The 23,376-nt window shown below is 53.3% G+C and overlaps 1 protein-coding gene and 1 pseudogene across 1 annotated transcript; both read left to right on the forward strand.

Annotated features, from left to right (window-relative positions):
• The first annotated feature begins 48 nt into the window (after positions 1-48).
• LOC109552373 (large ribosomal subunit protein uL23-like) lies at positions 49-15,327 on the forward strand (annotated as a pseudogene).
• GRHPR (glyoxylate and hydroxypyruvate reductase) lies at positions 13,323-22,696 on the forward strand. Its single transcript, XM_019949006.3, has 9 exons — positions 13,323-13,478; positions 15,198-15,328; positions 15,729-15,801; positions 16,354-16,470; positions 17,566-17,654; positions 18,763-18,867; positions 19,641-19,776; positions 21,055-21,185; positions 22,358-22,696. The coding sequence occupies exons 1-9, from the start codon at positions 13,396-13,398 to the stop codon at positions 22,477-22,479; spliced, it is 987 nt and encodes a 328-aa protein (XP_019804565.1). The 5' UTR covers positions 13,323-13,395; the 3' UTR covers positions 22,480-22,696.
• Positions 22,697-23,376: the final 680 nt, after the last annotated feature.

Below are 23,376 nucleotides of genomic sequence, written 5' to 3' on the forward strand. Positions count from 1 at the left end.
ACGGCTGCACTCCACCTTGTGACACAGCTGTGGGACTTGGGTAAGTCACTTCTGTGGCCTCTGACCGCAGTTTCCTCATCTATAAAATGGGGATAATAATAACTACCTCAGAGGGTTATTCTGAGGCTTAAGTGAGGAGAAGGTGTGACTTAGGCCCCACGAGAGGCCCTGTAAAGCGTGATCTGAAGTGGCCCTCCAGGTGTTCTCTGGATATGAGTCAGGTGCCTGCCAGGGACCTCAGCCTGACACCAACACCCAAAACAGACCACAAGGGAGAAAGTGTCAGGCCAGGGGTGGGCAGGACAAACTTTCCCTGAGGGTTGGAAAGGGTTCTGGGAGGGATCCCTGGAAGAGGTGATGTGTGCACCAAAGGAAAATCAGTCCTATTGAGTGATCAGAGCTGCCACCTGCAGCCAGAACTTCCATTTAGAACCAGGACAGAAGACTTCCTGCAAGAGGTAAGGTCAGGCTGACTCCACGCACCCAGAGAGGATGCCCCCAGAACATCTCAGGAATCTCTGCCCACCCGCTCTGTCACATGACAGATGCATTTCATTCATTCATTTGATTAATGTTTATTGAGCATCGGCTATGTGCCAGGCACTTGTCTCAGTACTGGAGATGCGTCAGCGAACAAAACAAATCTCTTGCGCCTTCTCATGAAGATGGTGCCGAAGGCGAAGAAGGAAGCCCCTGCCCCTCCCAAAGTGGAAGCCAAAGCCAAGGCTTTGAAGGCCGACAAAGCAGCGTTGAAAGGCGTCTGTCCACAGCCACACACAAAAAAGATCCGGACGTCACCCACCTTCCAACGGCCCAAAACACTGCGGCTCAGGAGGCAGCCCAGATAGCCTCGGAAGGGCGTCCCCTGGGAGAAAAGAGCTTGACCACTATGCCATCAGAGCACATTCCCCCTCACCACCGAGTCAGCCATGAAGAACATAGAAGACAACAGCACACTGGTGTTCATTGTGGACGTCAAGGCCAACAAGCACCAGATTAAACAGGCTGTGAAGAAGCCCTATGACACTGACGTAACTAAGGTCAACACCCTGACCAGGCCCGGTGGAGAGAAGAAGGCATATGTTCGACTGGTTCCTGACTATGATGCTTTGGATGTTGCCAACAAAATTGAGATCGTCAAAACTGAGTCCAGCTGGCTAATTCTAAACATAAAATTTTTCACCGTTGAAACAAAAACAAATCCCTTGCTCTCAGAGCTGACATTCTGGTGGAGAATAGAGGGAAACAAGACAATAAGTCAGAAAATAAGGATATTTCAGGTGATGAGTGGTAAGAGGGTAAATACAGCAGAGTGAGGAGAATAGAGAATGAACGGGGCATGAGTACAATCAGGGAAGCTGTGAAGGGCAAACTTTTGAGTGAGGCCTGTAGGAAACGAGGGTGCAGACTTTGCAGATACCGGATCTCGGGAAGGACGTTCCAGGCAGGGGGAATACCTAGTGCAGGGGTGCTGGGAGGCAGAGTGTGCAACATCAAGGGATTCCAGGGAGGCAGTGAGGTCGGAGGGTATTCTGTGGCTGTAATGAGCCTGGCAGGACTCCTGCGTCACCCCAGGGAGCGGGGAGCCCTGGGAGAGCTTCTCAGAGGAGCAGTGGGCTTGGCTGTGGCTGCCTGGGAGCAGAGACTGGAGCACGGCAAGGCAGAGCCAGGGAGATGGCCAGGGGGCCGTTGCAGAGGTGACCGTGGCTCAGCAGGGTGGAGGCAGCAGCGGGAGAGAGGAGGTCGGATTCTGGCTGTGCTCAAATGTGGAGCCAAGAGGAGCTTCTGATGAGCTGGACTCTGAGCCCCCAAAGCCCTCCTGGGGCTGCAGGACCGCAAGGCTCCCTGTGGCCTCACCAAACACCCCTTGAAAGCCGCCTCATTACGCAGGTGATTGGGGAAATTAGACCTTAAATGCTTTGTTTTTGTTTTGTTTTGTTTTTTTCCAGAAATAAAACCAAACGTAATCACTGTAAGAAAAGCTCCACCCCAAGGGCGCTGCTCCCTCCAGTGGAGGCAGGGGTTAGACGAGGTTTGCAGGACTGTGTTGGCTCCCAGTTTAGATGCTTTCCATAAATTAATTACAGAGGCAAAGCGGAGAGCGAGGCCCTGGGGCGGGTCTGGGGCTGCCCTTCCCTCTTCCCAGATAGCTGGGCTGAAGCCAGTGCCGCCCTGGCCTGCGGGCTCTGGGAAGCTGCTGAGACTCCTGATTCCTGCCGCAAGTTTGCTGATCTCAGTCCCAGCGGGCTAAGCCTTGTCACCACAGGAGAGGACTTGGGAGAGCACCGGGGCTCTGGTCTTTCTCCTGAGCGCAGTGGGGAGCCAGGGAAGGTGGCAGGCAGGGAAGGGACAGGACCAGATTTGCTTTTTAGAGGGGACCTTCTGGCAACTCCAGGAGACTGGATTGGAGGAGAGGAGGCTAGAGACCAGGAGGTCAGGTGGGGCCTCTCTGGAGGGATGGAGAGAAGGGAAGTGGGGTCAAGTAAAGGGACAGGAGTTCCCACTAACACAGATCCATCTCCCTGGGCTGCCAACTAGTGGCTCTACCCTTTGGGCCCAAACCTGATGCCCATCTCACCTGGGGCCCCCGAGCTCTTGTTGGCAGAGCCTCTTGGGGCCCAGGTCAGGCCAGTGACTCATTTCTGGACGGTTTTGTCTGAATAAGACTGTTCTACCTCTCACCTGAGCTCTTTGACCCTCCTCGTCACAGTTCAGGGTTTTGGCCACAAACAGCGGCAAATGAGAGAGGGGTTTCCGGAGGTGGTTTCTGGGACCTTTGCTGAAATAGTTGAGTGCACTTCACCTGCAACCTGCAGGGAGCTGAGCCATCCCTCCGAGCTCCATGCTCCTCCTTGGCCTGTCCTAAACATGGCCACCTTGGCCTTCCGGCCGGGTGCCTGAGCTCCTCCCTTGGGTCCTGCTCAGACCCTTCTCCTCGGCAGAAACTGCACATCCTGCTCTGCATCACAGCGCAAGGCCACTCCTCTGGGAAGCTGTACTCAGATCTCCTTGTACTCAGCACCTTGGGTGGTGCTGACTGATGGGGGCAGGGAATATGGAAGCCCAGCTCCCTTGCCCGGGGTTTTGACAACCCTGAGATGTAACTTACACTCCAGAGCCCCCCTCAGGATCAGACTGAAGCTACCCTCTGCAGGACCAGGCCAGAGAGGGCGCCATTTATCTTCTCCCCTCCCCACTCCCCACCCCCATCCCTCCTGTGCCCCACTCCTTTCCTGGCTCATTCTGGGAGCACTTCCTGGATAAATCACTTGCACATGAATCCTCAGGTAAGAGCCTGCTTCTGGGGAACCCCTCGTTCAGCTCTGCCGTACCCACAGTCTAGTCTGCATATGGCATTGTGCTGCCCCCAACCTCACAGCCGCCCTGGGCCTCCGAGGCTCCATCTATATAAAGGCAGTGCTGGGCTCTGGCCCTGTGTGAGCACTGCTGCTGTTCTTGTCCTGGATCCCTGCTCCCTACCCTGACCCCTTTGCTACAGCTGAACTCAGTCATCAGGAAAAGAGGACTCGTTTGAGAATGAGCAGCTGTTCTCAGCTCACAGAACCAAGTTCTCCGGCTGTTACAGCTCATTACTAAACCCCAGCCATGGCCTGAGGATTACAGAAAGGGTTCTGGTAAAAATCCCCAGCAGAAATAACACGCTCCTGCCGCAGGGAGCCCTGCAGATCGGACTGTGGTAACCTTCTGCTCGTCTCCGCCCAAGCACATTCAGGTGTTTGCATGTCGGTGGGGTCGCAGCATCTGGGCAATGGTGCCTGCTTTCGGATCCACGTGTAGGACTTTCCACAGCTGCTGGGGGAGCTTCGAGGCCAAATTGGCCCATGGGGGGAACCTGAGTCTAGACAGTCTAGCAAGAGGCTTGGACAGGTCACTGCTCTGCTTGGAGCCTGCAGACCCCTCTGCTCTGGTGAGTCCAGCCTCCAGAAAGCCTGTGGGGCAGGTCCTGCTAAGCCTCCCTCCCTTCCCCCCAGCCTGCAGTTCCACACACTCACCCCATCCCTGGGACACACCTCACTGGGAACTGAAACTTGAACACACTATCCAAGGGCCTGGGCTGTCCAAGGGGGCCCAGCTGGGCCCTCTGCTACCCTCTGCGTCCGGGGCTCAGGCCCTCTGTATGGCAGCATCAGCGTCCAGCCATCAGATGCAAATCCAGGCATAGGCCAAGATGAAGGCCGCTCTAAGCCTAGCTTGTTGTGCATCATCAAGGGTGTTCTTTTCCCTCTCTGGACCTCAGTTTCCATATCTATATAAAGGGCAAGTAAGAGATCTCTGAGGTCCCTTTACAAATCATTATAGCCATTGTACTCTGTGGCCCAGAGAGGTGAAGGGAGCCCAGACTAGAACCCAGCCATCCTGCCCCTCAGGCCAGGGCTCTAGGACCATGACGGTGAGCAGAGGGAGGCTCCCAGGTCACGAAGCTGTCAGGCCCTGAGACAGTGTGGAGGAAGACACTCAGGCCTCTGGGTGTCTTGGACCCCAGCTCCTAGTTTCCTGCATATGCCCCACCAACATGCACCCCCTTCACGCACAAACCAGGGGCAAGTACTCCCATCAGGGAGGAGAGAATCAGATGAGCTCAATTCAAATCCAGTTTTGCCCTTTGTCAGCTGTGTGACCTTGGACAAGTCACTTCACCAATCTGTGCCTCAGTTTCCTTATCTGTAAAATGGGGGTCCTAAAATCTGCCTCACTGGCCTTTGCAGGGGTTAAATGACCTTGTGCGTGTGAAGTGCCTGGCACCGATCAAACACTAAGTGGAAGTTCCTTTTCCTTGGGGCCTCTTCCCCTCCTCCTATGTCATTATCTGGCCTCACCTTCCACTGCCCATCTCAGCTGCTTGTACTTCTCTTCCCTTTGGCACACGCCCACGCTTTCCAGCACCCAGGCCTCTGCTCATGCTGCTCCTACCAGGAATGCCATTCCTCCGTCTCGTTCCCACCATTCCCAATCTTATTGCTTTCATTGTTCAGCTCAAATGCCACCTCCTCCAGGAAGACTCTCCTCCAAGGAGCTCTGTGCCAGCAGACAAGAACACAGATAACAGGGGCATCCGAAGGGGCAGTTCTCTGCCCACAGCGGCCTCCTCTACCTCCTGCCTGGGTCAGTCATACATGTAGAGCATTTTTCTCCCCCGCCCTGCAGTACACAAAAGTGCCCACTAGGTGGTGATAGAACGACAAAGTCCCAGCGGGGATGAGCAATAGGAGAGGCCAACCAGGCACTGCCTGCGTCATTCATTCATTTCTTCAACAAATATTTTCTGAACACCTGCCATGTGCAAGATGTAGGACGACAGTGGCAAACAAAGCAACAAAGTCCCTGCTCTCAAGAAGCTTATGTTCTAGTGGCAGAAGGTGAGAGAGAAAAAACACAAAAAATAAGGAAATAAAGCAAGAAAAACCAGGACAGAGGTGAAGGCTGTACAGAAAACACCGGGGCCTGCTTGTGTCCAGACCTCTGAGTTAGCATTTCGTCAGTGAACAGCAGGATCTGTAATCAAAGCATCACTTAGGATCTCAGAGTGGCTGAGCTGGAACATTCCCTGGCCCCTTGTTCACAGTGCGCTCTGTGGACAAACAGCATCAGCATCACTTGGGAGCTTACAGGAAATGCAGATTCTCAGGTCTGCCCCAAGTCTACTGAATCAGAATCTGCATTTTAACAAGATCCCCAAGTAATTTGTATGCACGTTAAAGTGAGAAGCTCTGCTCCAGCCAGGCGCCTGGGGGTGACCCATAGCCGTTGGCCCAATCTGACCACTTATGTTTTTGCGTGATGCCCATGCAAGACTGGCTCTTGCTCAAAAAAAGAAATCTAGGAATTTCATGACACATGAAAATTACATGTTCTTCAAATTTCAATGTCCATACGTAAAGTTGTACCGAAACAGCCATGCCCGTTCACTTATGTATTGTCTGTGGCTGCTTTCGGGCTATAATGGCAGAGCTGAGTAGTGCAACAGCGACTATATGGCCCATGAAGACTAAAATATTTACTGTCGGGCCCTTTGCAGAAAAAGTTTGCTGATCCCTGCTCTAGTTCAACCTCATTGAATGAGGAATCAGGGCCCAGAGAGGGGCAGTATCTTGTCAAGGCTCATAGGAGCCCTGCTTTTATTTCCATGTCCCACTCAAGGTCCTGTTTGCACAGCCTCTGGTTTGGGCAGTTGAATCGCCTTTGCCTTTTCTGGGTTTGGAGTGATAGCCTCATTGGAAAAGGTTTGTAACTGATTTATGATGTAATCAAGATATTGCAATGAAATTTCCATTTCAGATGAAGCTAGTTTGGAGCCCAGAATGAGATGTGGGTACCCACAGAAACTGGGTTCCTTTTACTAGAGCGTGCATGACTGATATTAGCCTTTTCCTGAGAAGGGAGGGGACCCTAGGCTCCTGAAGAAAGGAGAGGGCTTCAGAGGGGTCAGTGTAGGGAGCGGGAAGGAGTTTTTCCTGCTCCTAACCCACCTGCAGAGTGAGGGGTCCTGACCTGTCAGGTGCTCTGAGGTTTTGGGCCAGGCCGGCAGTTGAGACCAATCTCAAGTCACCAAGTATCAATACTTCCCTGCTGTGTCTCCAGTAGGAGTTTAGGGGGCTTGGTGCTGGTGGGGGTGTGGGTACCAATAGGGGGCAGCAGAGAAGACAGTGGTCAAGGCCTGGACTCTGGCTGGGGATGCAGCTCAGAGCAGCTCTCCCCTGCTCAGCCCCATCCACGATTCCCACCGTCCTCATGCTTGAGGGCCAAGCTTAGCCTGCCCCAGTCCCTCCCTGCATGCGCCAGCTGCCCAGAACAGCTTGCAGCTCCCCTTTTGGGCCCATGCTTCCCACCTCAGGACCTTTGCTCCTGCTATAGCCAGCCAGTGACTGTGGTGCCCTCCCTTTGTCTCCCGACTGCCTCCCCAAATCCTCCCCACGATTCAGGGCCCAGTGCAAAGTCTGCTCCTAAGAGCAGCTTTCTTTGGCTTCTACGAAGTTAGTTACTCTGCCTCCTTGCAGCACCTTGAAACTTGAACTTTTCTCAAGATCAGGAACTCCATTTCTCTATCTTTTCTCACCTGCTGAATGGGGAACAGAGGAGATAAGAGCACAACCCACAGTCATTCATACTTAGATTTAAATATCAGCTCAGCCACTTATTAGCTGTGAGAACTTGGGCAAGTTTCTTAACAATTCTGAGCCTGTTTCCTCACCTGCAAAATGGGAATAATGACAGCACCCACCAGAGAGGGTTGCTGTGAAAATTAAATGAGACAATACATGTAAAGGATAGCCACGGACACACAGCTGGTGCTCAGTAAATGTTAGCTCTCATAGCATGTTGGAATAATGTTATTACTAATCATTTGTTGAATGAACAGCCGGGTGGCACATAATTCTGAGAGACTGACCAGCATTTGTGGACACTGCACAGTGCCCAGTACGGGTGGGCACTCTTCTATATGCTGCCTCTTGCAGCCCTTCACTACGGCCCACGAGGCAGCCATGCTCTCCCTGCCTCCCAGCCTGCAGCTGTCCCCGGCCTGTTTGATCTTCAGGTGTCTCTGGGATGCATGCCGAGCTGAGTCACTCTATGCCTGAGTGGCTGTGGGGAGGGCTAGGTTACAAGGTCAGACCCAGGGTGCTACGGTGGGACCCCAGCCCAGAGGAGCAAGGCTGGGCTTTAACCAGGGCTGAGGGGAACAGTGGAGAAGAGAGGGCAGCAGGCCCCCAGGTCAGCTGGTCGGGGCTCAGGAAGACTATGGGGTTGGCCCAACCCTTAAGGTTCCAGACTCCAGAAGTCTCAGAGATCGGGCAGAAGCCAGATGACCAGAACAGAGGCCCAAGGGCCAAGCAGACCTAATCCAAGATCCCTGAGCTCTCTGAACCCCCTGATCAAGGACGGGAGGGGTCCAGGGCCTGGAGCAGGGCAGGGGCTGCAGGGGCAAGTGCCACGCTGTGGGGAGTGAAGCCAGAGGGGACAGGGAGACAGGCAGTGCCCAGCATGGACATGGCTGGGCCATTTTCTCCCCAAAAGAGTGAGGGTGCAAGTCCATTCTGTCCACATTTCCTGAGCACCCCCAAGGCCCCGGCCCTGGGCTCAGCGCATACCAACCACCATGACAGGGAATAATTGTCCCCGTTCTATGGTTTGGAAACCAAGGATCAAACAGAAGTGCTTTGCCTGATGCCACCAGTTTGTGGCCAAGGCAGATCTTCTGAGCCAGCCTTGTTCTCACAGAGCCTTGGAAATGACATAAGCCACAAGTACCTAACTTTATGCTTCTAAAGAGGCCCTCAGGTGTGTCCTCACCTACCCTCTTGTACGAGGCCACATAACAAATGACCACGAACCTAGCGGCTTCCAACAGCACCCCTTTACTATCTCACAGATGACCAGTCATATGTGACTTGACAGAACAGGAGATCAGGTTTAGAAATAGACCCTAGGACTTCCCTGGTGGCGCAGTGGTTGAGAGTCCGCCTGCCGATGCAGGGGACACGGGTTCGTGCCCCAGTCTGGGAAGATCCCACGTGCCGCGGAGCGGCTGCGCCCGTGAGCCATGGCCGCTAAGGCTGCGCGTCCGGAGCCTGTGCTCCGCAACGGGAGAGGCCACAACAGTGAGAGGCCCGTGTACCGAAAAAAAAAAAAAAAAAGAAATAGACCCTAAAAGACCCACATTTAGTATACGACAGTGAGAAAAAGGTGGATTGTTTCATAAAAGGTGTTGAACAACTTGCTATCTTTAAAAATATAGGGATCAAAATTTCAGTAAATAATTAAACCATAAAGGTACCAGGCCTAGAAAGAATGATATTTTAAAAATGAAACCCAATGTGAGAAAGGCTTTTTACATGAAAAAGCGATGTTAAAACATTCTCCCTCCCCCCGAACTCTTCCATACTCTTTCCATCAAGAGGTGGGGTCTCTGTCCTCTCCTGGAATCTGGGCTTAGTGACTGTGGAACCAATAGAATATGGCAGAAGTGATGCACACCATTTCCAGGCTGAGGCCTTAAGAGCCTGAGAGCTTCCTGTTCTGTCTCTTGGAATGGCCCAGGCTCCAGGCTGTGAGGCAGTCCAGGCCACAGGCAGGGGGCCTGTGTAGGTGTCCAGGCCAGCAGCCCAGCAGAGGGCCCAGCTGACGGCCAGCCTTGACAACCAGACACTTGAGTGAGGAAGCCTTCAGCTGCCTGGAACCCAACCACCATCCGACTACATGGCATGAAGGAGCCTGAATGAGACCCTCTTGCCGAGCCCAGCCAACTTCAGAGAGAATAGTGGAAGGATTGCTGTTGCTTTAAGCCACTATGTTTTGGGATAATTTATTATGCAGCAGTAGATGCACTAGGATACACTCTGTATGACAAAACCTAGAAGCCATAAGAATAAAAAATGTCTGCATTAAAAATAATTAACAAAACCATAAGACAAGGGCTTCCCTGGTGGCGCAGTGGTTAAGAATCCGCCTGCCAATTCAGGGGACACGGGTTTGATCCCTGGTCCGGGAAGATCCCACATGCCACAGAGCAACTAAGCCCGTGCACCACAACTACTGAGCCTGCGCTCTGGAGCCCACGAGCCACAACTACTGCAGCCCACGTGCCACAACTACTGCAGCCCGCGTGCCAGAGCCTGTGCTCCGCAACAAGAGAAGCCACCGCAATGAGAAGCCCACACACTGCAATGAAGAGTAGCCCCCGCTTACCGCAACTAGAGAAAGCCCGCGTGCAGCAACGAAGACCCAACGCAGCCTAAATAAATAAATAAATTTATTAAAAAAAAATATGACAGCAAACTCAGGGAAAGACCATATTTGCAACCCATATTACAAAGGGCTAATATTGTATGAATATTGTATGAATTGTATGTATGTATTGTATTCATACTTATTGTATGAATAGTACCTACAAATCATTAAGACAAAGATCATCTGAATAGGCAAAGGATATCCATAGGTTATAGAAGGAAATGGTTCTGAAACGTATGAAAAGTGCTCAACTTGGCTCAAAAGAGAACTGTAAATTAAAATTACAATAAGATTATCATTAAAAACAAAAATACACAGGAGAAATAGATGCTTTCATACATTACTGATAGGAGTGTAAATTGAACAACTTCTCTGAAAAGCATTTTATCAGTATCTATCAAAATTTTACAGTGCACATATTTTTTGACCCAACACTTCTGCTTCTAGGAATTTATCTTACAGATGTATTTACCCACGCACAAAATGACATTTGTGAAAGGCTCTTTGTTGTGGCATTGTAATAGTAAAGATGGGAAACATCCTAAATGTCCATTAGTAGGGGACTGTTCATCATTTGTGGTTCACTCCTACAGTGAAATACTCTGCATCCGTAAAAAGAATGAGGTACCTCTGTGTGCAAGGATGTGCCGTGATCTCCAGGATACACTGCTGAGTGAAAAAAAATGGGGTGATGCAGAGTGTATGTGCTACCATTTATGTGAAAACTATATGCACATTATTATATATATTAAACATCTCTGGAAAGATGTGACTGCTTCTGGGGAGAGGATCTGAGTGGTGGGGGGCAGGGTAGGAGTGGCGATTTTCACCTTATACCCTTGTGTACCTTTGGGAATTTGTATCTTGTGCATTTATTATCTATTCCAAAACTAAAAAAGATACTTATTTAAAAATAGTACTTGAATAACTGGTTAACCATTTGGAAAAACATTAAGGAGAACCCCCCGCCTCAAACTGTATACACAAAATGTTCCAAATAGATTCAAGATTTAAATGCAAAAGAGAATTTATAACAGTTCTACAGAAACTTCCTTTCTTACTGTCATTTTGAATTTTTGCATGTTCCAAATTTCCATCCCCCTGCTGGAGCTGTGGCCCTGACCCTCAGTCAGTCACCCAGGGGTCTCCCAGGCTGCCATTGCCTGGAACTTACTAAGAGCTCCATGAATCTCAGCTGCTTATTAATTTGTTTTACCAGTGAAGCCCAGGTCAGGCCTCTGATCCCTCTCCAGTTTGGATCCTTCCTCTCCCAACCACTTCACCTGATCCTCCTCAAGGGCTCTCAGCTGGCTCCATCCTCTGGCTCCATGGCCACCATCTAGTAGCACTACTGAGCACCATCTGGGTGCTTTGCCTTGGGGGAGGGGGCCCATTGATGTGTCACACCCCCTCCTGCCCCTGGTGGACAGGCTTGCCCAGTGTCCTTGCCTGTCCTTATGTGGGGGAGGAGCTGGGCCCAGGTGTCACCACTGATTAACAGGATGGAGCCACTGGGCTGTGCTGTCCCCAGAAGCCCTGGTCTGGGGACAGAAAAACACCTTGTTGCGTCAATAGTTGAGGTATTTCAGAAATAGTCCCTAAGGTGTCCTAGCAGTGCAGATAGCGGTCTGTGGGTAAGACATTTATTAATGTGTTACAGGGAGAGAAGGTAGGACAGAGCACTGGCCAGGGACCCAGGTGGCCCAAAGAGCCAGCTCTGGCCCCTCCAGCGACTTGCTGTGTGACCCCAGGCTGGAGATGTCACGTCTCTGTGCCTGTCTCTCTTTCCTAGCTGGGCTTTGATGGGGCTGAATGGATTCAGATAAAATCCTCAGAGAAGAGACCACCAGGTAGGGCTTTTGCCTTCTAGGTGCTCCCAAGCCTGGGAGCAAGTACCTGAACAGGCTCTGGCAGAGATGAAGCCGGCAGAGCTCAGGGACAGGTCTGGGCCCCTCCCACTTGTACTGAGTCTTGCTTCAGCATCTGCATCTCTGACCAGCTGCTATCCCTGGGGTATGTGCTTCCTTGGATGTGTTACTATTTATCAAGCACCTACGATGTGTGTTACCTTGTATGGTTAGTCCATTCAAGATGGCTGTTCTGTTGCTCTCTGTATATCCCCTGCTCTACTAGTCCCTGCTTCACTCACATGACTATCCAATCCTCTTAATTACAGGGCTTAATTAGTCCCTGGTAACTGATGAGCCCACCTGACATCAATTCCCCCTATAAATGGTAGCCTCCTTCTCCCTCGGGCAGTAAAGACTGCTGCCATATCCTGCCCGCCATCTGCATGGTGGGGTGTTGCTCCAGGACCCTTTGTGTACGATCCCTGTCCAATAAGCCACTGATGTCTTCGTCACTGTCTCCAGGCTCTTTCTTCGGTCTCGAGGCTGGACAACTACAAGGCTTGCAAGCCTGCAGTGCAGCCCAACATACCTGCTGTTGTAAGTACTATATATAGTCATGCTCTCAACAAGCTGTGAGGGAGGTATCACTATTGTCCCCATTTTACAGATGAGGAAACTGAGGCATGCAGAAGTTTAACAACTTGTCCTTAGTGGGTGGCAGAGCTGTGATTTAAACCCAGGCAGTCTGGCTTCTGAGCCTGAACTCCTCAACTCTTTCCTTCATGGCCTTGGTGCTTGGTAAATACCTAACATGGCCCAGGGCCCATGCAAATGTTGCTTGCTTAATAATCACAACAACCCTTAAAGGTAAGTTCTAATAACCCCATCTTGTAGCTGAAGAAACTGAGGCTTAGGAAGAGGATGTGAACCGACCAAGATCACACAGCAGAGCTGGGATTCAGACCCAGTCCACCTGACTGCAAACCCGGGGTCTGACCATGACCCCACATGTCTCCAGCATCTTGGCCCTGGCCCTATGCATGACCTGCCTCCAGCCGGTCAGCAAGTGTTCAGCAAACTGGGTGGCCCACAACCAATCAAACTCCCTCTCACAACTGTGGGCTTCCTATGGGGAACTGCACCAAGTATTAAAGAGGTCATTCTGGGATTCATACCGCCCTCATCCAGGCTCCTCTGTATGCACAATAGGCCAGGCTCAGAGCTCAGTCTGTGTGACCAAAGACCCCTGCCTGGAACAGTGTGACCATGAAGAGACAAACCTAGAGAAGATGGTCAATGCACTCAGGCCCTGGGAATGGGGATGGTCCTTGACTGCAGCCCCCTCCCCCAGCACAGTAGGCACCTTTATAGGCATCCACACACATTCACACAGGGCTCTCTCCTGGATGCCCTTTTACCCAATGCAACCCCCAAGTCACGCCTGCCGGTCCTGATGCTCTGGGGCAGTGTGTACTCAGAGGTAGCAGGCCAAGGATACGAGCCTGGCACCAGCCCCAGAACCAGTCTCAGTTTCATTAAGGCTTGATATCTCACACACACACACACACACACACACACACACAGGCACAAGGCGTACACGCGGAGCCCCAGTTACCCCCACACAGACACACCGTCAGTGCCACTCGCTCACTGCACAGCTGCAACCCCACACGCCCCCACTCTGCCCCCGCCCCCCCCGCCCCTCCTGCTCCGGGCCCGGCCTTCCCGAGGACACGCCCCCTTCCCAGACTGCTTCCGCCCGCGGGGTCCGGCTCAGTATCCGGCGTCTGGAAGGTGAATGAGGCCTGTGCGACTTATGAAGGTGTTTGTGACGCGCAGGATCCCCACCGAGGGCAGCGCCGCGCTCGCCCGGGCCGCAGAGTAAGAGCCCCGCGTCCCTACACCGCTCCGCGCGCCGAGTCCCCGCCCTCCGGGCGCGAGTTCTGCGGGTGGCGTCGCGGGAAGGGGCTGCAGAGCCCCAGGCGCCGCTCCGGGACCTCGGGCACCCAGTACGCTGGCTGACTCAGCGTCTCCGGGCGGGTCGGGGTAGGCCTCCCGAGGCCCAGTTAGTTATTTTTGGTGGGGCGGACGGCGCGGTCCGTGGCGTCAGATCCGGGATCCTGCGCTTGGGCCTTGGCCGAACTTTCCAACCTGTGCCTGACCAGGACGGTCTTGGAGTTTGGGGAAGCTTAGAGAAAGTTCTCTGGGGCCCAGCTTTCTCCAGGCCCGTTGCAGTGACGCTGGGACCCGCAGCTCCCCTGGCCCTTGCAGTGTGGGTGGGGGAAAGGGCTGGAGCCCTCCCCAGCCATGGCCCTGGGGAGAGGGAAGACGGCCCATGACACAAGGGACAGGCTGTTAATCTTTTACCCTCTGTGGTCACTTGGCCAGGTCAGGGACCTTAGCAGTCACTGGATTACCTGGTCCCTTTGGACAGTTGGCAGGGGGCCTCTGGTAGCATTTCTTAAATTGAACCCTGCAGGTCAGCCTTGCCAGGTGCTTCATATACGTAAACTCTTAATCCTTCAGTACTGTGAAGTCGGTACAGTAATTCCCACTTTACAGAGAAAACTGGGTCAGGTTAAGTGCCTTCCCCAATGACTGTGTGTGGCACAGCTGGGATGTGAACTTTTGCTCTGTCAGCTGCAGTCTGAGCCCTGCATTATGCAGGTTTGCACTGCCCATATCAGGCAGGGAGAAGGTGGAACCCAGCCTCAAAGACCAGTGCAAGGGGAAAATGAGATTTGTTCATTTCATTCAATGCAATAAAACCTTTGCTGAGGACTTGCCATGTACCAAGCATTGAGGGGGGAAGAGGGGAGGGCAAAAACAACAAGGGCACTAGTGGCAGCAGCTCACACTGCTATAGCGCTGTGCCACCATCAAAGGAGGGTGAAAGGAAGCCTGTGCCTGGGGCTTAGGCATGGAGGTGCCGCAGCGGGGAATTCTGGGAAGTGCCCGCAGCTCTGTGTCTTGCGCATGTAGATGCTCCGTACGTGTTGGCTGCACAGAATTAAATGTCAAGGGCTGGGAGGTTGGGCAGCACCACGGGGAAACATGCCCCGTGCCCACCAGCCACCATGGAAGTGCCCCCTGAAACTCCTCCATGTTGAACTGCTTTGATCTTGTCCAAGTACAAAGTCAAGAACAAGAGTTTTTCATTTCATGGACTCATAGGAGAGGATGTGCAACTGGACAGGGAAATCAAGCCCCATCTGACTTCCCCCCACTGGCCTTCCCAACAATAGGCAGCCCAGGCCTGGGAGCTCACTACCTGTGAGGCCTCCTGTAGGGGTAAGAAAGCGCTTCCTTGTGTTGAGCTGAGAGCCGTCCCCGTGACTTTCTCCTTTCACTTTAGGCCCCTTTCAGTCCTTGTCAGAGAGCTGTGGTCTGTGACAGCCCTTCACCCTCAGGACAGTTCTGAGGCCACCCACGCCTGACCTTGACTCGCCTCAGCCAGCCCCAGGCAGCTTGAGGCCAGAGCAAGCAGAAGACAATGTTTCCCACTCTGAGACGGGTCTGCAGGGGGCTGGAGGGGCTTTGGGGGCCTGGGGACACCTGCGGGGCTCCCGCACTTCTGAGCGGTCTTTCCTTTGCCTTCAGCTGTGAGGTGGAGCAGTGGGATTCCGATGAGCCCATCCCCAGCAAGGACCTGGAACGGGGCGTGGCCGGGGCCCATGGCCTGCTCTGCCTCCTCTCTGACCGCATAGACAAGAAGCTCCTGGATGCCGCAGGTGTGTGCACTGGGCAGGCCCGGGGAGGGTTCCAAGGGTGTCTTGGCCCTGGTGGACATATCAGCCTACTGCTGCTGGTTCCCGAGCAGGTCTTCAGTGACCTCTCTGAGCTCTGAGGGCATTCACTGCAGACCTGGGCCAGAGGGAGCAGTTGTGTGCAGTTCCATATGGCACACACTTTGCCCCTCTCTCCTGGTGGTGAGTCCCCAGAGGGAGGCCTTAGGAGGGCAAAGACCATGGTGTGGAGGAGAGCCAGGGCCTGGGGCCCTCGTCCAGCTCTGCTCAGCCTTGCTTTATGACCTTGAGCAGGGCCCTGCCTTTTCTGGACCTGTCTGTAGTATGTAGGAGGGCCTTGAATCCCACGAGAAAAGATACAAACAATGCTTTTTCTGCCCAACAGGAGCCAATCTCAAAGTCATCAGCACAATGTCCGTGGGTGTCGACCACTTGGCTTTGGATGAAATCAAGAAGCGGTAAATGCGGCTTGGGCTCTGGAAGCAGGGCCTGGAGTGAGGGGTGACTACCAGAGAGGGAAAAAGAGGAGCTGAGTATTTATTTCTTCATATTCTTTGACCATTCAGTGAAAACGTAAGGTAGCTGATGATAAAATCTGCTCATGTGTGCACACATCAGTTAAGGTAAGGCCGAGCAGTCAGAAGCAGTGGGTAACAATGTCCAGGTGACACCCTTTCACATTCATTCTTTTTTTTGACCCCCACAACAACCCCTTCAAGTAGAAAAGGCAAGTATTATTATTTCCCTCTTTAGATGAGGAAGTTCAGAAAAGTTAAGTAGTTACTGGCTCCAGACTTTGGACCCCGATCTTCCATCTTATATCCTTCTCAAAATGGGAGATAATCAAGATGGGAATGAGGGCTGGCCATTCCTGAGTGCTCACTTACAGCTCTGAGCTTCCTGACAGGCAGCGCAAAGAGGGAACAAAGCTGTATCACAGCAATGTCCCAGCAGTAGAAATTGGTGAAGGTGCTTGAGGCCAGCGTTACCTCCAAATCTTTGATTCGTAGTGGGATCCGTGTGGGCTACACCCCAGATGTCCTGACAGATGCCACGGCCGAACTCGCCGTCTCCCTGCTGCTCACCACCTGTCGCCGGTTGCCTGAGGCCATCGAGGAGGTGAAGAAGTGAGTGAACACTTGGCAGGGAAGTCGACTCTGCTCAGCAGCTAGTACTTGAGCACCCAGTGTCACCCTGGACCAGAGGTGATCCTGTCCCCGGCTGTGCCCCAACTAATGAGGGGGGACAGACTCAGGCACAATACTAAAATGCACAGCAGAGCTGAAATAAACAGGGTGTGAAGGGAAATTGTGGGGGAGGACCGTGGATCAGGGAAGGCTGCGTGGAAGTGGTAGCCGGTGGGCGTCCTCCTGAGCCCTTAGAGGGCCCTGTGCACCATCATGTGGGAATCCAAAAGGCTCTGGAAACTGAAGGTTGTTTCATTTCGCTGCAGATACACCAATGTGCTTGATACGGGTGCCACCCCAGATGCTGTTGAGGGTGTTATGTAGAATACAGCATATGTACCTTAACACCTTCCTAAAATCTGAAAATTTAAAAATTCTGGCCTGAGGGTTTCAGATCAGAGATGTGGGTCTGTACATCCAGAGTTGGGAAAGGTACTCCAGATGCGGGGACTGGCTTGAGCAAAGGCCAGGAGGTGTGCAGATGCAGGCTCTCAGAGAATGTGTACTGGGAGAGGGGATTTGAGGTGGGGATGTGGCAGGGACAGAGGCTGCATGGGGCTGACTAGACACTCTCACCCTTCTGTCGAGGGAGTTGGTCCCTTCATTGGAGGTGACTCAAGACAGGCTCTATTCCCCTGTCCACCCAAGGCAACAGGGGTGGGCCTGTGGCTTCCCTGGAGCACTGAGAATACTGTTTTTGGAATCCTACATCCTGGGTTTGCAACCTGCTGCTCTTCCCTGGCTGTGTGACCTCACATAGATTGCCCTTTCTTGTCTCAGTTTTCCCGTCTGCAAAATGGGGGGAGAACCTGTAAGGCCCCTTCCAGCCTTCGGACTCTGTGTCCCCAGTGGGTTTAAAGGAAGAGTCAGTCACGCTGCTTATCGGCAACACCCAGTGGCTGTAGGGGTAATGCATGCTCCTCTCAATCCTTGACTGGAGGGCTGGGCCTGTCCCTTGCACCACGGGGTCTGCGTAGCGGCCCTCATCTTTGCCTGAGACCAGAGCCTCTAACCCGTCCCTCTCTCTCCCTGCAGCGGCGGCTGGACCTCGTGGAAGCCCCTGTGGATGTGTGGCTACGGCCTCACACAGAGCACCGTTGGCATCATCGGGCTGGGGCGCATAGGTGAGGCTCCCATCTACCCAGATTGGCACCCTGGCTCTCACGTCTTGGTTTGAGTCTCTGGCACCCGTGTCCAGATGCTGACAATCCTTTGGAAAGAGTCACCGTACCTGGGTGCAGTAGGGACGCCTCTAGCGAGAAGACACAGCATCGTAAAACACAGGCCAAAAAATAAAATAAGGAGTTCCGTAAGAACTCATTAGGTGATAGAAGCAAGTTGTAAGAGCCAGGGTTCTTTATGATTATAGCTGCATACAGGACAGATGAAAGCGATGATGGCTGCAGGGTCGGGACTTTTAGGAGGGGTTTACTGTGGGAGAGCCCATGCTGCCCCAGGCCTGGGTTCTGGAAGGCATCTGACTCCTAAAGCCTTAATTCCCAGCGGACAGAGCTTACCTGTGATTCTGAGGCGGGGCAGAGCTACTTTTCTTCCAGTGGCCCCCAGCGCTGGAGAAGCCTGGCATAGGCCGGTGGCTCTCTGGCACCCTGCCTGGTGCAGAGGTGAGGGTGAGGACGGGAGGGCTGCATAAATTGTCCGGCCAGCTAGCAGCCCTGCCTCCCACACTAGAGGGCTGCTTGGAAGAAGCCAGCAGCTTTGGGACGTGCTCTGCGTCTGAAAATCCAGCTGCCCAAGCCTGTCCCGGCAGCAGTGTGTGTGCAAAGGGTCAGGGTCGGGGTGAGTTGGCAGTTGGGCAGCGCCACCAGAAAGTCGGGTGGGGTCTGTGGGTGCACCACCAGAAGCAGAGGGTCCAGAAGGAGGAAGGGGACCGTGTGCTCAGACCTCTGCTGGGCTGCCAGATCCAGTGCTCAGGGAAGGCTAGCAGATGGCCCTCAAGATGGCCAGCACCGTGTGAGGACGGCACAAGTCAGTCACAGCCACACAGGAGCTGTGGTGCTGCCTTCAGATCCCTGAAGGACTATCAGACGGACCCCTGAGGGCAGTGTGGGCTGGCAGGGGGCTGGGTACAGTGTGGCAGGAGTGGTTGATGTTGGGAAGGGCCTCCCCACGCCCACCCTTCCCCCAGGGGCTCCCGCTCTCTGGAGCTGCTGGGCGCTGCCCTGCCCTCTGAGGGACTGGGAACAAGCGCTGACTCTGACTCCTTGCCTCCAGGCCAGGCCATTGCTCGGTGTCTGAAACCATTCGGTGTCCAGAGATTGCTTTACACAGGGCGCCAGCCCAGGCCTCAGGAAGCAGAGGAATTCCAGGCAGAGTTTGGTAAGTAAAACCTCGATTTCCACAGGAACCCCACCTGTGCTGGGCTGGATGGTTCTCCGTGTTTGCTGTAACGGCAGCACTTTGGGGCAGGCTGCAGGAGCTCCATGGTGTCTGCGGTGTGCCTTAGGTGTTGTCTGACCTCCCTGCCCCTGCACGCAGAGGCCCATTCAGGGAGCAAAGGGCCTCACCCAGGCCACACAGTGAGTACCCTCAATGCCAGAGGGACTCCAGGTCTCCTGTCTTGCAGGGTCTTTTATCACCATTGTCCATGTACAAACAGAGCAGCAGGGATGGTGACACATATAAGGAACTGCTGGGAACTTTGACGCAGTTGCCTTAATAAACTGGTGAGCGCTCACCCGCCAGCCTTGTGTCCGGGTGGATCCAGCTCCCTGGCAGGCGCACAGCATGTTGAGCGGAGGGCAGGCTGGATTTCAGCCACTCCACCCCCTTGGCACATTGGGCCTTGAAGGTGGTGAAAGCCAGAGTGGTCCAGATCCCATTGTGTGACCTTGAATAAGCTCCTGCCCCTCTCTGGCCTCAGTTTCCCCACCTTTAGAGCAGGGGGCTGGCTGAATGATGTAACACACCAGGATCCCATGAGTGTCTGTTGACTTTGTGTGGTTATTAGAGTTCTCCAGGTAGAGACAAGACCTTCAGGAAGCATCTTGGGAGTTTCCATTATGGGTGGAGGGAGGAATGGTCAAGGTTCCCACCCTCTTGCTGTCCCTAACCTGGGACACAGCACCTGATGGAGCCCTGCCCTCCCCCAGTGTCCACCCAGCAGCTGGCCGCTGAGTCTGATTTCATCGTCGTGGCCTGCTCCTTAACACCTGCAACCAGGGGGCTCTGCAACAAGGACTTCTTCCAGCAGATGAAGAAAACGGCCGTGTTTGTCAACATCAGCAGGTATCCTGGGTCACCAGGCAAGCCTAGAGAGGGGCTGTCCCTGTTGCTGTGACCTGAGGTTTTTCTTCCCCATGGGCTGTCAGTGAGACTCAGGCTGAGCTTACTGCCCTTGATAAACCAATCAACCAGACAACTCAGAAATACAGTAAAGGCCCCAGAGCATGTCCCAGGTGCTCAGAGCAGGGCCTGGCCTGTCTGGTTCCCAGCAGTACCCTTGGCCTTGCTCAGGAAGTGAAGGCACCGTGGCAGCAAGTTACCAGGTAACCCTGTACCTCTAACCACAAAGGGGTGGCCTTAATGTTCTTTACAGCCCTTTGGAGGCTGACCTTCATGGTGCTGAGCCTGGGTCTGTCTGTGTGAGTCAATGACAGCTTGAACCCTCATGCTCCTGGGCAGACAGACCCAAAACCCAGGTTGTCTTGGGTCCTCAAAATGTCCCCAGGGTGCCTTTAGGCCACTGAGCATGTAATGGGGGCAGACCTTCCCTCTCTGCCACTCCAACCTCTTCTTAGGTAGTGCCCTTTGAACCCACTTAAATCAATTTGGAGGCAAAGATGGGCAATGGGAGGGGACTCCAAGGGCTCATCCACCCCAGAGGTGCCTGTAGTTACTGACGTTTAGCTGCAAAGGGGGTGCCTTTGGGGTGGAGTGAACATGCAGGAACACAGGGCTCGCACTGATGCCAACAGTGTTGTTGCTTCCGTCACGTACCCAGTACTTCAGGGCACTGGGTTATTGCTGCACGAGTATCGTTGAGTGCACAATGTGAAGTCTTTAGCAAACCAGATCTCTACTCCAATGGTTCATTGATGGGAAGGATGTCTGCTCACTTGGATGGATGTAGTTGGGTGTATCCTCAGGTCTCTGCCTGCAGTTGGGCAGGTGCCTGACACTTGCTGCAGTGTTTGTCAGCTGGTGGTCGGGATCCCAACACACATGCAGGCTCTGGGTCCCGTTCATGTAGTGGTGCGTGTAAGTAAGCTTTGATCCTCCTAGCACTCCTGGGAGTTAGGTAGTATTCTCCCTATCATACAGAGGAGGACCCTGAGGCACAGAGAATTTGAGACACTTGCCCAAGCTCACACAGCTCGAAAGTGGCAGGTTGGGGTTCTCTGTATTACTGTACAAACTATAAATAAGTATACTGTAAGGCCTACTGCTTTGAAAGTTAGTGCCAAGTGCCAGGTTGATGGGAAAATTCATTCTCTGGGTGGTTCTGCCCTAAAGGCGACCTGGGTAGAGGGAGCTTTGGGGCACCCACATCACTGTCATTCTCAGGGGAGAAGTGGTGGACCAGGACGACCTGTACCAGGCCCTGGCCAGTGGTCAGATTGCAGCTGCTGGACTGGACGTGACAACCCCAGAACCACTGCCTACAAACCACCCTCTCCTGACCCTGAAAAACTGCGGTAAGAACTGCGCTTTACCAGCAACACTTCACCCGGCCCCGGTTCCTTCCCGCCACGGCTTGTGAAGCCGGCTTGCAGTTCTCCCAACACTCGGGTTAAGCACTGTGCCCCCAGAGACACAAGCCACAGCTGTAGGGGTGGGAGTTGCAGCTCCAAACGCCCTTTCTCAGGCTAAGTTTTAAGTCATACCCTTTTCCCTGTCCCCTAGCCCCCGGGGAGGTAGATGCGTCTGGCATCTCATCCCGTGACACCTTAGTGCAGTGGTTCTCAAACTTTTTTGTTCATCGGTCACCTGGAGGGACTGATCAAACACACGGTGCCCTCCCCCCATGCTTCTGCCTCAGGGATGAGGCCTGAGAATATGCTCCTAATGTCTGGCACACTGCTGCTGCCCCTTGGCCGGGGAGCACTGTGAGAACCACTTACTTAGCATTCCTCTTTAGACTCCTCAGTTACCGTTAACAGTTCTTTATATTACGGTCTCTCTGTTCAGCTAGCTGACGTGGTTTCTGCCTCCAGACTAATATATAACCGAGTGGAAGGGGCCCCAGGTTGTCTGGGCCAGTCCCTGTCCTTTACTTACATTCTGGAAGGGAAAACCAAAGAGAAGGGCCGTAGCTGCCTTCCCCACAGTGAATGCTCCCATTATTGGAGCCCTTGGAAGCTCTACCATCCCCGCCCCCGTGCCCATCTGAGAGGAACATTGGCTGTGATGGCCAGGCTGTTGCCCGGAGCTGGGAAATCTCCCATCCCCCCAAGCCCTGGGCCTTTAGCTCGGTGCCCTGGGTACTGCTTTTGAAAGGTGTGCTTTAGGGACGAGTGACCTCACTTGTTCTGCAGTGGGGCCAGAAGCAGCTGCGCTGTCCAGCCTTTCATCTAGTTATTTCGGGAGATCAGAAGCCCAGGGCATCACCTAGTTTCACCATCTGATATTTGAAGGGCTACGTCTAGACAGGCTCCAAGACTCCTTCTAGCCCTGACATTCTTGTGTTCAGGATATGTACTTCTTGTCACCCTTGCGTCTGGGTTTCGGTAGCCCTGGGGAAATAGAGTGCTTAGTGAGAGGAGGGAAGGCAAATCTTTTTATTGGCACATCCTAGCCATGAAAAAAGGGCCCGAGTTAAGGCTCCTGAATCACCCTCCTCATTTCCCTTTCTTCCTCTCCTTTCCAGTGATCCTGCCCCACATTGGCAGTGCCACCCATAGAACCCGAAACACCATGTCCTTGTTGGCAGCTAACAACTTGCTGGCTGGCCTGAGAGGGGAGCCGATGCCCAGTGAACTCAAGCTGTAGCCACACGGGAGACACTGAGGCTAAGAGGCAAACGGCCCCGGGATTCTGTCAGATGCGCCCAGGCTTGATTGGACCCACAGGATGGGAGCCAAAGAAAAAAGTCTGATGTGTACTGATTCTATGGAGGGAAGACTGGTGCTCATGGATGTGCTCCCACTTCTGTGGTTGGAAGCATCTGAGCCCAAAGTGTATAATTCTATTAAATAATTCTCTGAGAGACCGCCTGGGCGTGTAACTGGGAGACGCTGAGGACAAGAGCATCTGCTTACATTTTCTAAATCAGGGCCTCTAGTGACTGCAGGTTCTGCTTCCCACCCCCATCCCCACGCATTTTAATTATTAGACCCTGTCCAAACCACCTTACCCCTCATCCTCTGCTAAAATGCCTTCAAGTGTCCCTCACTGAGGACAGAACAACCACAGCCCAGTGGTGACCGTGGCAACTGGACCTGCTCCCTAGACCATCGGACAAATTAAACACACATGGCAAAAAGAACTAGGTATGGTCACAATACTTATTTTTTGGTCAAGACTAATCAAGGTAGGTGCGTTTCTTAATTTTTATTTTAAAATTAGTTTCAGCACCTTCATATTTTGTCCCTCGTGTCCATCTCCTCACTCCCCAGGTGAATGCCCTTTTCTAATCACCTCAGTTCTCCTAAGACCAGGCCACCAGCACTGCCAAAGCCCTGCTCCTGCTGAGGGACCTGGGCTCCAGTTCTTCCCCGCAGCTGAGCCATACTGGAGAGTGGAGTCTTCAGCCTGGGAGGCACGTAAGGGAGCGGCAGAAAGCGCAAGATTTGGCAGGCCCACTAGGAGTAAAACTGCGGTGAGAACAACACATCACCCTTGTCCACAGCTCAGAGACAAAGCTCAGGGAAAGCACGAGGGACTGAT

This window comes from Tursiops truncatus, chromosome 6 (assembly GCF_011762595.2).
Source record: "Tursiops truncatus isolate mTurTru1 chromosome 6, mTurTru1.mat.Y, whole genome shotgun sequence".
NCBI lineage: Eukaryota > Metazoa > Chordata > Mammalia > Artiodactyla > Delphinidae > Tursiops > Tursiops truncatus.

What these genes read in the sequence shown, in the direction of transcription:
- GRHPR (XM_019949006.3), top strand. Translation starts at nt 13,396, where the DNA reads ATGAGGCCTGTGCGACTTATGAAGGTGTTTGTGACGCGCAGGATCCCC. An exon ending in TTGGATGAAATCAAGAAGCG is followed by an intron (nt 15,802 to 16,353) that starts GTAAATGCGGCT and finishes TTTGATTCGTAG; the next exon opens with TGGGATCCGTGTGGGCTACA. An exon ending in GGAATTCCAGGCAGAGTTTG is followed by an intron (nt 18,868 to 19,640) that starts GTAAGTAAAACC and finishes GCCCTCCCCCAG; the next exon opens with TGTCCACCCAGCAGCTGGCC.